At 40.0% G+C, this 15328-nt stretch overlaps 3 protein-coding genes across 3 annotated transcripts; 1 reads left to right on the top strand and 2 right to left on the bottom strand.

Annotated features, from left to right (window-relative positions):
- Positions 1-823: 823 nt before the first annotated feature.
- On the bottom strand, positions 824-3554 carry LOC146984562 (pepsin A-like). Its single transcript, XM_085781845.1, has 9 exons — positions 3464-3554; positions 3090-3231; positions 2838-2955; positions 2273-2391; positions 1962-2158; positions 1750-1866; positions 1513-1657; positions 1209-1307; positions 824-1112 (listed from the first exon to the last, which is right to left on the bottom strand). Exons 1-9 carry the CDS (start codon positions 3520-3522, stop codon positions 975-977), a joined length of 1134 nt encoding a protein of 377 aa, XP_085637971.1. The 5' UTR covers positions 3523-3554; the 3' UTR covers positions 824-974.
- Positions 3555-5295: 1741 nt separating this feature from the next.
- Positions 5296-7176, bottom strand: prok1 (prokineticin 1). The gene is made up of 3 exons (XM_085783113.1): positions 7014-7176; positions 5987-6112; positions 5296-5621 (listed from the first exon to the last, which is right to left on the bottom strand). Exons 1-3 carry the CDS (start codon positions 7086-7088, stop codon positions 5502-5504), a joined length of 321 nt encoding a protein of 106 aa, XP_085639239.1. The 5' UTR covers positions 7089-7176; the 3' UTR covers positions 5296-5501.
- A 2377-nt stretch (positions 7177-9553) lies between these two features.
- lamtor5 (late endosomal/lysosomal adaptor, MAPK and MTOR activator 5) lies at positions 9554-15290 on the top strand. The gene is made up of 4 exons (XM_085783112.1): positions 9554-9695; positions 9788-9849; positions 14187-14304; positions 14834-15290. Exons 1-4 carry the CDS (start codon positions 9661-9663, stop codon positions 14892-14894), a joined length of 276 nt encoding a protein of 91 aa, XP_085639238.1. The 5' UTR covers positions 9554-9660; the 3' UTR covers positions 14895-15290.
- Positions 15291-15328: the final 38 nt, after the last annotated feature.

Below are 15328 nucleotides of genomic sequence, written 5' to 3'. Positions count from 1 at the left end.
TGCATACCGTTAAACCTCATATCTCGTTAATTCCTGAGATTTTTTTTCCATTATCATCTTGCCAAATAGTGAACCTGCATCAATACATGAAAACTGTGTTATAACCTGTTTATAGCTGTTTGTTTATGATTTACAAACTGTTCACAGCGGTATTAATAACCTATTTATAAACATTTATAAATCCTTTATAAAGGGAGTGTTACTGTAAAGTAGTACCCAAATAATGCATCATGCGAAACAAAGGCTCCAGTCACACCAGTGATTGAACTACACAAAGGGAAAAGACAGTTTGCTAAAGTGTGACATGAAATCACTGAACTACCTGTTTAAATGTACATAGTTTTTTCTGTCTTTTGCAAAAATTAATTAAAAGCATAATGGAATGATGATGCATTACAATCTTGTCTTTGTCGGGATAATGTACATAGTGTTGTGAAAGGTTGTGTTGGTTTTCTTGTGGTTTTCTCTGAGTTTGAGACTTTCCAACACTGTTCAAGAGATAGAGAGATAACAGCAGATCATGTCATCGGGTTATCAGTTTTTGTTCCTCACCGTCTTCCTCCAGATTAGAGCCTCCTGCTGCTCTGAGAGCCGCTTGATATCTATTCTTGGCTTGTGCGCCTTTTACAGAAAAAAAAGGTGGTTGTCCTTTTGGTTTGATCTATGAAATATATCAGGCTTCTCTGAGGAGAGATTGAATGAATAGACTGGACTGATTCTTAGTCGTGTGACCTTTCAGTGTAACAATGTAACACAAAACTACATGTGACTACAGATGTTGTGATCTTGGTTGTAAATACCACACAAATGAATTCATGGAGTGTTTTTGTCGCTACAATCTTTTTAATGCAAAAGTAACTCCAACATGTTCATGTCTGTTTACATTTGCACCATTTTTTTCAGTCTTTAATCAAACAAGCTCCGACAGGGAAACACACACACCCTTTTAGTTGTTCATCAGGTGTCCTATGTGCTCACACAGCCTTGACCAGACCAATATACTGAGCACTGGAGTCAAAGATGGTATAGTGCTCCCTGATGAAGACATCTCCCAGGATCCAGAGCTGCTCAGATCCACCCTGGCCAAAGCCAGTGTTGCAGCCATAGTAACTCTGTGTTGACATGAGAGGGGGAAAAAAAGATTTAATTCCCCCAAATCTTTGTTAATGCACTAAAAACTTTTCAGCTACAGTGGGCAGTGAACTGACCTGAGAGACGTAGGCAGATGCAGGGACGGTGAAGGCCTTCCCGTTGAGTGTGAAGGTGACATCAGGCATTTTCTGGATGTTCTGGCAGTTCACTGTGGCCTGTGAGAGGAGCAGTGAGTTGAAAACCACGAAGTCAGCAGCCGCTCTGTTTATTGCTGCAGCTGAAGCAAGTAACCAGGTAACCACTTCATTATTTTTACTTGTGAGTTTTGACGTCAGAGCATTAAATGTCTGTTTACTCTGAGTCCAGGGAAAGGGTCAACTCCATGCCAGAGGGCACGCACGTTGTGGTGAAATGACTCACTTCTCCGTACTGGTTGGTTGAGGCTCCAACCCAGGCGTTCATGTTGTTGATGTCACTGGTTGGACCAACAATCTGGGAGGTGCCAGTGTCAATGATGGCCTGGCAGCCGCCGGAGCAGGCCACAGTCTGACCGTTGATGATAACACTGGGGAAAGAAACAGCAGAGGTTTTATGTGATAAGGTAATCAACAGTTTTTTTTACTGTGAGTCACTGATTTTAGACTCATTTCTGAGTACCTGTCCATTTTGATCTGCCAGTAGGTGGCAGAGGTCAGAGGGATCCAGGTGACCTGCCCAGTGTAGTGGTTGCTGTCCTCACCTCCGAAGATTACCTCACTGCCCTCCTCGCTGTCTCTGAAAGAGAGGGAGAAGAACAATCACAAATTAATTTCATGTAAAATGTAAAATCACACACTCCCAACCAACAGATTTCCGTCCCGTCTCAGTACCTGCTCAGGTAGACGGAGAACATGCCGTTTGTCACGAGACCCTGCTTGATCATATTGTCAAAGACGGGCACAACGTCATCAGAGGCAATGCTCTGGAAAGCCAGTCCCAGGATGCCATCAGCCTGCATCTGGGCCATGAAGGGAGCCTCTGTGTGGCTCAGTCCAAACACCTGGTTGGTCACAGAGAAGCCGCCCACCTGGACACACACACGAGACAGCTGTCAGTCTCAAGGCGAACAGACCGCGGAGGTACTGTATGCCTGTTTGAAGTCTAAATACACTGTTCATTTTGTTCCAGGGCCTTTGCTTACCTCAACAGTGTCGCTGCCCAGATATCCAGTCATGCTGCCAGTGCCGTACTGGATGGAGATGGGCTGGCTGCCCCACTGGAAGGAGGAGGACTGCTGCGGGTTGAATTTCACATGGTTTTCTGCAAAAGAGCAACTTCTATTTCAACTGTGAATTTTGTGATGACGTCAAGCATCTTGGACGTTTCCTAGAGATCAGGTCAGTTTAAAGTGCTGTTTTTTACAGAATTGTATTATTGAAATTGGATTATTATATCTGATCACTGATGCATAAGCCTTTCAATGCAGAGTGCAGTGCAGTTTTTATAACACTTGTTTATATAGGCTACAATAAGGTATTTTACTCTACCAGTCTATGCATTGAATTCAAACAGTTCATTCATCTCATGAATTGATAAAAATACTTATGCAGAATATTTAGCCATTTAGTGACTCAAAAGCGGAGCTCTTCAAAGAAATGTAGTGGAGTAAAAGGAAGAATAAAGCAGCATAAAGTGAAAATGTTCAGGTCAATCACTGTCTAAACAACAGCTTGAGCTGCAGAAGTCTAAAGCTCAGTGGGACTCACCACAGGCCTGGCTGGAGCAGTAGACTGAGGGGACCCACAGGTTGGACGAGCCAGTGTCGAAGATGACTTTGAAGGACTGAGGGGGAGTACCAATGGAGATCACACCAAAGTAGGCCAACTAAAAGGGCATGAGACAACAGGCAGCAGAGACAGAGTTCATGGACTTGATTCATATGTTGTCACAGAAGCACAGGCGGGGGTTTTTTCTTACTTTGTTTGGAACAAAATCTAAATCTTCTGATCTGGACTTACGTCAGCGTCATTGGTCATAGACTCGGTACCAGTCTGGATGAACTTGACCATTGGGTTGTATGGTTGATTCTTCCTGTACTCATCCCACAGTCCTTTCTCCTGCAGGGCCTTCCTGGCTGTCTTTCCCTTGATCAGGGGCATCCTACACACACACACACACAGCAAAATCAATGAACTCTACTTTCAACTCAAAAACTGCAAGTTTGAAAGGCGTGATAGCTCAAGGCAAGATGGAGCACGATGGCCTTTAAATTTTCTCTCAGGAATACTACAACGAATAGGTCTCCTTTTAACAGATTGGCCTATTCAGGTGTAAAATGTCAAAGAAATGACAGAGCAGGTTGCCTTTCAACCATCCGCATCATCAGACTTACCTTACGAGGCATTCAGAGAAAGCCACGAGGGCCGACAGGACGACAAGCCACTTCATCATGTTGGTCACTTTGCTGTAAGACTCAAATGAGTAAAGTTCAGTCAGAGAGTTCAGCCCTTATATACAAGGTTGTGTCTCCAAAGTGCCCTTCCACATAATTTGATATCACGTACCAGCTGTAGATAAGAGTATATGATATGGTTATGAATGAACTCTTATCTAAAGGCAAATATAACATTGAGAATAAGGAAAATATTTTTTTACTGTTAATCAAAGCTGACTTCATGAACTCAAGTTGGATGATGTATGTACAGTACTTAAAAACATCAACACAGTTAAGTAAATAGTTGTGCAAAAGTGATTGTATTAAATGACAATTCTTAGTTTTCTCAATTTTCTAACAAACCTTTGAATGTACTGTAAAAGACAGAGTAAACATTTAGTACATTTTATGCACATCAGGTGATCTGATGACCAGAGCTTCTGTTTAACATCAATATGGAAACTTTCCACACCAAAGGTGTGACCTGAGGGTTATCTGATAACAGAGATGCAACACAAAGGAGCGGCTTGCCGTGCCAACAAAGAAATGCACAATTCAACACAATACTCAATAGACTTTAAGGAGCTTACTCATATTCATCCACATACATACATAGAAAAGAAAATATTATGATAAAGATTTTTATTCTGTGGGTAATGGGGGCAGGACTAGATAAGCTTTTGCTTCTCCCGCTTTCCCTTTCGGCCATGTGTATTGTATTATTTTAACTAAGATGAAGTGTGATGATGATGATTTAAATTGACATGCCCGAAATAAACACATTGATTGATTGATTGATTGATTGATTGATTGATTGATTGATTGATTGATTGATTGATTGATACATTGTAGTGGGGACTTTGACTGGAAAGTAAATTTCATGTTTACACAGTTAATCCAATTTATTTATGAAGGTAGCCTTTATTAATAGTGGAAGAAGTATTTATAATCTTTGTTTTAAAATACCAGTGTAAAAGGCTCCTGTCGTAACATGTGTTATATCTATGAATAATTATTAGGCTATAGGCATTAGGCAATATTTTTAATTTGCATAAAATAATCTGAAATGGAGCAGATGGATCAATAGCAAAGCACTGAATTTTATAAGCTGATCATAGTTTTGGATATCTCTGCTGATGACTGTTTGTACTTAGGTATTTAATATTACTTTCAATAGACTTAAAAACAGCAATTGTTATTATTATCATAAGTAGTGGTTGTACTAATTAATTACAACATGTCATGCTTTAATTCACATAGTCATCTATGAAACTACCTTGTGTCTGAATGGTAGAACAATAGCAAACAGTTGTGTGCAGTGGGGTCATGAAAGTTCATAAAACTGTCTTTTTAAACAACTATGATTAACTTGCAGGATCTGTCACTGAAAATCTTTTGGGAATTCTTTTCTTTTCTTTTTTTAATGAAAAATGAAATGAATGAAAATCACTAAACACACATCTGCACAAATCATATGTTTACCACAAGTCAGATGCCTTTGGTCATCATCCAGTTATACAACAAGGTCATTTGTTTACTTGTTGGGGTAAAGGCACAGAAACTCTATTATGATTATGACCTTCATCATAATCAAACAACACAAATATGCACAGAAAAATACCCTCCACACACCACATGACACAAAATGTTGTTATACTTTTATTGACATCTTATCTACACATTTCTCTCAATAAATTAACATAAAATGAGCATGAAAAGAGAACAGAAAGTGTTTTACAGCTTTACAAACAGAAACCTTATCTTCATTGAGTAAATCTACTGTGGTTAATGTTGACTGCTCACACTGACACTTCTCCTGGCCTTGCTGTGTGCATTAATAGAATACAAACTATATCGTAGTGCATAGAGGACACAAATGAAGAATACAGTCAGTATGAATTATGCAATTCTGCTCCACGGCTCGTTCAAGTCGTCACTCTGAAATGCTGTGTCCGCCGCCCTTTTCTTCTTCTCCTTCTGAATGTGTGGGCTTCCATTAAAAGTCCATGTTTTTGAAGTCATCAGTACATCTGTACTTGCTGTCAGTGTATCTGGTGCACACCAAGTGAGGGAGACAGGGGCAGGTGTGATGCTGCCTTTTCCCCGGATAGGGCACCTGGATGTGGAAAAGAAGTGAGGGGGGAAATAATCTGACAGTGTAAATCCTTAATCAACTGACAAGCTGAGCTGTAGATCTGAAAAGGCGGCTCTTTAAAGGTCTGAATCCAGAGACGGATGTGGTGTTAGCAGAACTAACTGTTGCCATCTCCACATGATCACAGTGATCTATGGCTCTGATTGCCCGCTTCACTGTGGAGAAGATCGATAGCCTCTGCAGTTATCAGCATCTTTTCTTAAGCTTCAGCCAACCTGTCAGCACCTGATATAATCTCAACTTCAAGTGTGTGTGCGTGTGTGTGTAGCACGCAGTGTGTGTGACGCAGGGTGGTTGCAGATTAGTCACATTACATTTCTACGCACCTTGTGGCTGAAGGGATGGCATTCATCCCCTTCTACACCTCTTGGGACGCACATCCTCAGCCCTCTGAGCCACAGACTGACGGCACAGCAAAGACCAAACCCGCACTGCACGTCTCTCTCACAGGCCTGAGGACAGACAGAAAGAGAGAGAGGGAGATGACGTGGTGCACGTACAGACAGAGAGGAATAAAAGAAGCAAAGAGACGGAGAGGAGGGGAGTTCTTTTGATGCCACTGAATCAGTTTTATTTTTATTTATGCTAATGGTGATGCCCTTTTATGTTTGAATATTTGATTTTTATTTATCGTAATAGAGAAACCCTCTCATGTCCGTACAGTGAAAACCATTTTATCCGCTGCCTGTCATCTCCCTAATTCATTTACAAATGAATATCAATCAGAGGACTGGGATCATTTCCTCTCCTTTTTCCACTGGACTTGAAGCAGAGGAGGATGTGGTCTCTCATTAGTCATGTGTAATTACATTTTTACAAAATGATCCAGCAAACTGAGCTGTTGTATTAACTTTAATATACTTTTTGTGTCTTTTGTAATTTGAATAAGTAGGAAACAAACCAAAAATCAAATATAACTGTAGTAAAATTGACTCCCAATAAGAGTTTTGAATGCAAGCTCAGCACACTGAAATTATTAGTCAATTAGTTGATCTGTTAATGCCAACTATTTAACTCATCAAGCAGAAAAAAATCCAAACATTTGCCAGGAACCTGCTGATGTTAAGATCGCAGCATGACAAGATTTTCTGTTTTACTTGTTTTGTATCATTCTAAATTTTATTATTATTTGATCAAACAAAACAAGCAGTTCAATATTGAAAATGATTATTGCAATGTTGCAGCTATACAGTAAATAAGTGAATACTTACAGACAATTGCAGAAAGAGATGATAAAAAACTATGTAAAATCTAATTGCACAAGTGTACAAACAATGAATGTGCGATCTAAAGGAATTAGACAGTCACATGAACCTAAAACCTGACTAGCAGAGGCAGAAATCTCTCACTCACCCCTGTGATGACGGCTCCTCTGGTCCAGCTCAGAGACACCAGGAGGAAGGACAGCAGCACCGCCGTGAAGCCCATGGCAGCGACAGGAGAACTGGACTCTCTCAACACCCTCCAAACACCGGACAACTGCTGTTACCAGGCTCTACAACACCTCACACTGGATCCCAGAACTCCTCGGTGGGGGGGGGGGGTACACACTCTCCCTCTCTCTATCCACCTCCGACCCCCCTCACCCCACCCCACCCCACCCAACAACTCCCTCCCACCCTCCCCATGTCTGAGATCTCCCCACGCCCTCTCCAGCTGTCTCCTCAGACACTTCGTCATCTTACTCATCCAGATGATGGTGGATGGAGGGTCACTGTAGTCCTCTGACATACAGAGGGGTTTGACCAAACATCTGCTCAAGACAGGAGCTGACAGAGTTTCCATGACTCAAGTGGTTCAAGCTAACATAAAAAATATATGGAAAACTGCTCCACAGTTAATGGCCTTCATAGGAACTAAAAATGAATCTGACACCTCTTTGTGTGAAAGAGGGCACAGGTGCTATTACATCCAGGGTTATTTTCCAGTGTGAGGCAGGCTGGACAAAACAAATCACCATCAAAGTCATATAATAAGTTTACTGATATTACCATAGGCTGACTCGTGGACTGGGCTTCATATAGGGGTTTTTCTTTTAGTATGGAAGGGGATAATGATATTTTCATATCTTATTATAGGGCATATGTGTGAGGATGCCACGTAGTGTGACAGGTGTCATTAACTGTGGCTGTGCATCAACTGTTTATCCAAAGTAAGAGAATAAAGCCGACAAGGTTATAAACTAATCTGCTTGTGAGGGATATAATCTCTTTAGTGTCTTAAACATCAATGGAAGTGGATTATTTCTGCTCATAACCTATCATATTATCTTTCTGAAAGATTAATTTGCTTTTGTTTGTTTGTCAGTTTGTCCTAAAAAAAAAAGCCAAAATTTTAATATTCTTTTATTAATTCTCTATTTGCCTTTATTTAATTTGAAAACAAATGAACCATGCTGTTGAAAGTTCAATACTGCCTCTCACTACCCCTCACTGACAGTGCTTATTAAGCCATAGTGTGATTAAATTGATGCCAAAATACGATTAATGTGCCTTGATATTGCTGAATTATATCAGGCATTATACAGTGTATGGCAGAGTGATGATACACTGACTGAGTTAAATCTCTATATTGGAGTCTATAGCAAATCAGCAGATTTACTGTGGTTGTACAGTGGCCATAACTAATGATGAGATCTAGTGTTTATGCCAACCTCCCTCTATGCAAAGATTAAAGATTCCGTTTGTGCAAGACAGGAAGAAGATATCATGCGTACGTGGGCCTTGAGAATTATTTTATATGCATAAGCTTGTATTTGTGCGTGTTTGCCTACGTGCATGCTCGGACAGTGATGGGCAGCAACTTGTCAGCGGAAGCGGCCAAGCTCTGATTTAAGTTGTGAGAAGAGAAATATGAGTGAAAGAAGAGGGGAGGAAAAAATAGAAGAATTAGAGGAGTGGAAGGAGGGCATAGCCCATGGGTTAGTCAGCAGGACATTACCCTGCTGCTGTGGTGATGGATTCCCCCAAACGCCGTGGCCACATAATTACATTCACCCATTTCTGCCTTGTCAGCAGGAGCACTGAAGCCTCACTGTGTTGGACAGGCAGCAGAAATCATGCAGGGAGGTGAGCTAAGGCAGTGGCCTGCAGCTAACTTCTGAAGAAAACACATTAACAAAATCCATCAACTAAAGGCTGCAAGAAACAAGGTTCCTGTTACTAGTAATATTAATACCATTTTTTATGGCCAGTAAAGAACATTTATTGGTTTTCATTCATTTGTTGTTTCACACTTTTTTCTCCAGTCTATGAATGAATGGTGGAGATATGGATGATAGTAAAAAAAAAAAAGTGAAATATGACTAAGGAACATGTCATACTAGAGCTGTTTTTAGGCAACCCCGGCTTATTTGTGAATCACCTGATTGTGACCGCCTGTGCAATCAATGAGAACAAAGTGGAAGCAGGACGATCAGTAAAGATTAAGGAGGCAATATATATATATATCAGATAATCGAATTCTACTACTGAATATGAAAATTCAATTTCTTTCTGAATGAAGAGAGTGCAGTTTGAAGAATGATGAAATGTGAAAAATATCATTACATAGCTGATGCACTTTAAAAAATAATTTTAGTGCCCTAACCATATAGAAGAAGCCTGGAATAATAATTGAATTTCACCTATATTATGCTTATATATCAAATGGTAAGAGCAAAATATCTATCTATCTATCTATCTATCTATCTATCTATCTATCTATCTATCTATCTATCTATCTATCTATCTATCTATCTATCTATCTATCTATCTATCTATCTATCCATCCATCCATCCATCCATCCATCCATCCATCCATCCATCCATCCATCCATCCATCCATCCACCCATCCATCCATCGTGTTTACAGTATATTAGCCCGCTTCGTGCAGCTTGTTCCTCGCGGGGACCCGTAGAGCATGTGACTATCAGGTGACTCCACCCGGAAGCTGTGAAGAGCTACACAACCATAACAACGGTGAAACTTGCATTTCTCTAGTTATTTACGTCTGATAATCATGGAGTCGACCCTCGAACAACATCTGGATGATACGTAAGTCTCCACCAGACCGTGTTTGAGTTCCGGTGTAAAAAATATTGGGGGTGCGAGAGGCGGTTTTTGCTCATTGTTTGTGTTTTTGGCAGCATGAAGAACCCAGCTGTTGTCGGTGTGCTCTGCACGGATCAACAAGGACACAACCTGGGCTGTAAGAAAACACCGAGCTACACACTTATTCAGTATGAGCTTTACAACAGAGAGATAGATCATATCACATGTGTTCACAGCAGACCACTGACCGAAGAAAGAGTAAAACCGGAGGTCAGCTGACGGAGCTTTTCCGTTTGCTCCTGTAAACTCACTTCAAACCCAAGTAGACCCACAAATAAACAGCCTAATAAGCGCTTAGTAGGCCTATTTATATTTTAGCAAACGTATCAATACAACAGAAATACACTGCAGGCAAAAGTGAAACATTTGCAGTACAAAAGCAGTGGCGTAAAATGTTTTCAAAATACCAAAGGTACAGGTTGTGATACAGAAATGACAGTTTTAGAATAATAAATATGGAGTATTTAAAACTACAGTATTTGTTGTCATCATAGAGTAGGGGAGACGGGTATGGTTGTAACATCCTCTAATTAGGAACAAGTTAAGAATCACCTGATTCACTCTGTAATGCTCAGTATAGTCCTATTTCCACATGTGAGGAAGTAGCACCATGTGGCAGACACAGACAATTTTAGAAGGAAAAAAGTAATTTTGAGTCATGAAAGTATTTTTTTCTACTTCATTTATTTTTGTGATGGCCTCGTCAAACTTAAATCACATTTATTGTGTGTGTCTATGTAGATATCTTTCATGCAAGTTGCTAATGTTTTAGTTGTAAGCTGTAAGGTAACTGGTAGTTCATGGCTACAAGGGTCTGGCTTAGTTGTAACAACAATGAAGAATGTTGCTTAGCCTACTACAACCCACATTTTAATTGCATTTAAGTTTTCTTTGAATTTCAGTTTGCCCAGGTCTTGAAAGACAAAGACAAAAGGGTTAGGGTTTATGTCAGGATCAGACTATGGCTGACAGTAGCCTAACTAACATACATAGGAGAAACACACACACACCTACATCTACATCCACGCACCTGTTATGTTAAAAAGTAATTCAAGTGTTGAATAAAAAGCTTTAAAATATCAAGGTTTTTTTTTATCATAATACTTATTTAAAAATGTTACATCTCACCCCACTGACCCCAGGGTGTGTTACAACTAACCCAGACTATGGGGTTAATTGTAACATTTCACTCCTTGTGTTTTAGACTAAACAATGCATTTTCTGTTTGTGTTGCAGAGATAACAGCTACACCAATTAATAGCTGACACATTGTCTCACATTTTGAACGCACTGACTTAAGAGAGCTCCAAGATACGGACAGAAATGTCAAAAATGTTACAACCATCCCAGGTCTCCCCTACTTCAAAATTGTACTTAAAGGACAAGTGCTGTTTTTTACAACCTGGACCTTATTTCTGGCATAAAATACGTTTGTTTACTAACCCATATACGTAACTTTGGTGTCATTAGGAGTCCTTCCGACGATATTTAGATCCAGTCAAGAGCCGCGTATATCCATATAGTGGGAGTGATCAGGGCACAGAGAATGTAGCCTCTAAATAACGCATTATCTGCCACGAAACCTGTTCTGTTATCGTCATCCGGGGTCTGTAGAAATCTGACAAATATTCAGCCATGTTGCACAAAACCAGCAGCAGCAAATTCCAGGTAAACAAGCCGACCATCGCAGAATGAATGAGGCGTGCTGTGGCTGCGTGAGATGACATCATCCAGTTCAGAGGTAAGTAGGTCAATCCACAGACCCCCGATGACGGTAACAGGCAACTCCAGATTCAAAGGGGAATAGCACTAGCGAATCATAACAAAATATTGGTGAAATGAACGTGTGTGCCGTGAAGTTTCGCGGCAGATAATGCGTTATAGTGCACATTGTCGGTGCCCCGAACACTCCCACTATATGGATACATATACGCGGCTGGATCTAAATATCGTCGGAAGGACTCCTAATGACACCAAAGTTATACGGGAGAGTAAACAACCGCATTTTATGTCAGAAATAAGGTCCAGGTTGTAAAAAAAAAAACGGCCCTTCTCCTTTAAATAATCTACACAGTACTTGAGTTAAAGCAGAAGTGAGTGATCCGGTCGTTTTCGATAATGCTGCGTTCCAGGCAGGCTTTTGAAATCGTAAATTACAGCTTCAAGTCACAACTTACGACTTTGTAGCGTTCCAGGCAACCCACTCGTGTTTTTCCGACCTGTTTTACCTGTTAAAGTCACTATAACGGCCACTCGTAACTTCCGACCCGTGAACTCGCACCAGATCAAACTGATACAACTTCACAGGTCGGAAAAACACGAGTCTACGAGTTTCCTTGAACGCACCATAACAGTCCTCGTCCCTACGTCGCCACATTCACGGCGTCCCTTGGCTGCACACACAGCCCTGCATGCGTTCTCTCTCCTCATTGGATAAAAACTGTAGGATACGATAAATGTTTTCTCCTCGGCTCAGAGCAGAGTGACTGACAGACCCGTGTTTCAGTCCAAACACTCTATGTAAGTGATTGCTGTCGGAAGATATAACTATTTAAGACTTATATTAACACAAATATATCACTTACTTCTGCTTTAATTTGCTTTCTGCTTTTCCATACTGTATGTGACAATAACGTAACTTATTGCTTGTGTTGTCTTATACAACCGTGAGTGATAATCATAGTGACATGTTTACTTTTTTGTTGTTGTTTGTTTCTTCATTTCTTTATGTCTTTTGCAAGTCTCAAAACATCACATTCAGGCAATACATCATTTCATACTAAGCAGGAAAACATTTGATTTCTCCAGTACAAGAACATGATTCACTTACCACATGTAAAATCAAAAGAAAACGTATAAACCACAGCCACCAAAATGTAATGTCCCATTTTTACTGCAGAATCCAAGACTAAGTTCTAAGGAAGACACTACATGTTTTCTTTATGCTATGTCTCATTAAAACCTACATACAGCTATAAAGCCAATCATATAGCAAACTGAAAAATATGACAATTTAAACAATCTGCGTCAGTCTTAAAGCAGAAGTAAGCGATCCGGTCGTTTTGGCTAACTTCTTGTCAGCCGATGGAGTTAGCAGTCCCCGCCCTCGTCCCTATGTCACCACAAATAATCAGCCCTGGATTTGAGAATTAAACATAATATAAAAAATAGTAATTAGAAACTCTTTTAAGTGCCTTGCAGTTTTTGTTTTTTTGGCTCATTTTTAAGCAAAAGTGCTTTTATCACAACAGTTTCACATTTCATTTATATTTCCATTTGTGTCAGGTAATGGGCAGTGGTGCCACCAAAATGAACGGTTATTTTGTTGTCGCCGGCCATACTGGTGAAAATGTATAGATGCTTTTTCACTGTGATCGTCACAAATTACATCATACAAGTTAGTGTTCATAGCACAAGAGCGAAAGACAGACTTTGTTAATTGAATGGATTATTTTGCATGTGATGCCCAAATGATGAAAGAATGTTTATTAGCTGAAGAAGAGAATCAGCTGATCAGTTTTGATCAGTGAGACTTACAGAAGTTATTTTTCTGCAGATTGCACACATGTACGAAAATGATACCGTAATGGATGAGGAGTTCTGATCTGTTGTGAATGACAAACTAGTTGTTCAGAGATTTGAGATAATTTTTTTGAAAGTCAGCCTGCATCATAAGCCGCCCAGAGTTAATCATATTAATCCTACCCTAACCCAAAATTGATAATTTCTTGTTACTGAATTAAAAGATACATTTTCTAAAGCAAAGTGAAATGCTTTACTTTTCGATAGAAACAATAACAGTGTGTCGTATTCATGAGCATCATTTGCAACATGTTTTTGCAACACGTCCAGAACGAGGTCATACACCAAGCTCACACAGGAACATCCCGACCAAAACCGGACTGTCGGAGATTGTGCTCTATTTTCTTTAATATAAAGCTACCACCTGAAGGACAGGAGGCACAGCAAGGCAATTTTATTTGTATATCCCTTTTTTTTTTTTTTTACAAAAAACTGAGGAAAATCTTCCAAGAAAACCCTTTTAACTGGGAAAAAAAATTAGAAAACTCAGGGTTAGCAACAGAGGAGGGGTCTCTCACCCAGACGTGCAATAAAGGAAGTCCAAAATCACAACAATCTGACAACCAGCACATGAAATCAGACCTGATACACACGTGAGATCTTGTTTGTTGGATTAGTACAAAACCATGGAGTTTTATGGGTTGCACTCAGTCTCATCGTTTACTTGATCAAAGATGACAAATCATTTCATATGTTATTAAATCAAAAACATGTTCATTGGACTTCTCAAATATTAAATGTAACTTTCAACAGAAATTGCAAATGAGATGGATGACGGGGGAAAAGTTTGATCATGTGTTTTGTTTCTTCAGTTCTGCTCAGTGACATTTTCTTCCATTGCACCACCAACAGGCCGCGGCTCCCTGTCTGATGAACATGGCGGCGTTGTGTCGGTTCTGTCCAAGCAAGCTGCAGCTCTGACCAAAGACCCAACGGACTCTCCCACCGTGTGCCTGGAGTCTGAGTCGGGGTGAGCAACTGAGCCCTGACACCACCCTTTGTCTCTCTTTTTTTGTGCTTGACTGACTCTCCCTTCTCCCTTCTCTCTCTCGTTTTGATTAACACTCACAGAGTTGAGTACATCAAAAGTTTTGGCAGAGCAGTTTTTTTTCATCTGTGTGCCTCTGCTGCCACCTTCTGGGCTCTGTAAAAACTGACTCTAAATTTGATGCCATCAGATTATTTTTGTTCTTACTGGAAAATACTCTGGTGCTGATGCATTATCTCAGTGTAGGTTTGAACTAAATTACAGTTTTGAGTCAAGTGCAGTATTTTATACAGATGTTTCTTCTCTTTAAACACCCTATACCTTTCAGCAGCCTTCATAGTGTTGTTACGGATGCCCATGATGATAATAATAAACAGAAATGAAAACACCACTAATTATTATTATGTGGCTTTTTGGTCAGACGTTGCCAGTTTTTACTCATCTATTTCTGTCTGCACAATTATTGTCTATCAGGTGTTTGTGTTTTGATATTTTTTTGTTTGTTTTGTAGGAACATCCTGGTGAGGAGTCACGGGACCATCACAGTAGCAGTTCACAAGATAGCCTCATGAAGACACTGGGACTCTGAGGAGTTTTTATTGTATAGAAATGTACATGCAAGCAAACACATGAATTAGATCACACAATCTGAGTGTCAAAGAGAAATCTGCAGCTTCCTTCTGCTGTGTTGACTGTTTTTTTTTTGTTTGTTTGTTTCTGACCCATTATTTAAACCAGAGAGCTTGCTCATGAAGTTGGATACTGGAGTGCAAATCCGTTCTTTTTATAGAAAACGAACCTACTCTAGTTCATCAGTGACGCTTTTAAATGTACACTGTGTACTCAATAGGTCTCATATGGTGTTGATGCTGTGTGCGCGGGTGTGTGTTTTCTTTGTGTGTGTACATTACCCTTCAATCCAAGGCAGTTATGCACAGAATAACAAAGCTTAATAAACTTTAACTTGACTCTGCGCTGCCCCTCTCTGTGTTAAGTATTCATTATT

This window comes from Trachurus japonicus, chromosome 7 (assembly GCF_045865225.1).
Source record: "Trachurus japonicus isolate A0001 chromosome 7, Traja_1.0".
Lineage (NCBI taxonomy): Eukaryota > Metazoa > Chordata > Actinopteri > Carangiformes > Carangidae > Trachurus > Trachurus japonicus.
This window is presented reverse-complemented; position numbering and strand designations above follow the sequence as displayed.

What these genes read in the sequence shown, in the direction of transcription:
- LOC146984562 (XM_085781845.1), bottom strand. Translation starts at nt 3,522, where the DNA reads ATGATGAAGTGGCTTGTCGTCCTGTCGGCCCTCGTGGCTTTCTCTGAA. An exon ending in CTGCTCCAGCCAGGCCTGTG is followed by an intron (nt 2,392 to 2,837) that starts GTGAGTCCCACT and finishes GCTCTTTTGCAG; the next exon opens with AAAACCATGTGAAATTCAAC. An exon ending in CATCTGCCTACGTCTCTCAG is followed by an intron (nt 1,113 to 1,208) that starts GTCAGTTCACTG and finishes ATGTCAACACAG; the next exon opens with AGTTACTATGGCTGCAACAC.
- prok1 (XM_085783113.1), bottom strand. Translation starts at nt 7,088, where the DNA reads ATGGGCTTCACGGCGGTGCTGCTGTCCTTCCTCCTGGTGTCTCTGAGC. An exon ending in GAGGAGCCGTCATCACAGGG is followed by an intron (nt 6,113 to 7,013) that starts GTGAGTGAGAGA and finishes GTCTGTCCTCAG; the next exon opens with GCCTGTGAGAGAGACGTGCA. An exon ending in GCCATCCCTTCAGCCACAAG is followed by an intron (nt 5,622 to 5,986) that starts GTGCGTAGAAAT and finishes TTCCACATCCAG; the next exon opens with GTGCCCTATCCGGGGAAAAG.
- lamtor5 (XM_085783112.1), top strand. Translation starts at nt 9,661, where the DNA reads ATGGAGTCGACCCTCGAACAACATCTGGATGATAC. An exon ending in GAACAACATCTGGATGATAC is followed by an intron (nt 9,696 to 9,787) that starts GTAAGTCTCCAC and finishes TGTTTTTGGCAG; the next exon opens with CATGAAGAACCCAGCTGTTG. An exon ending in ACAAGGACACAACCTGGGCT is followed by an intron (nt 9,850 to 14,186) that starts GTAAGAAAACAC and finishes CACCACCAACAG; the next exon opens with GCCGCGGCTCCCTGTCTGAT.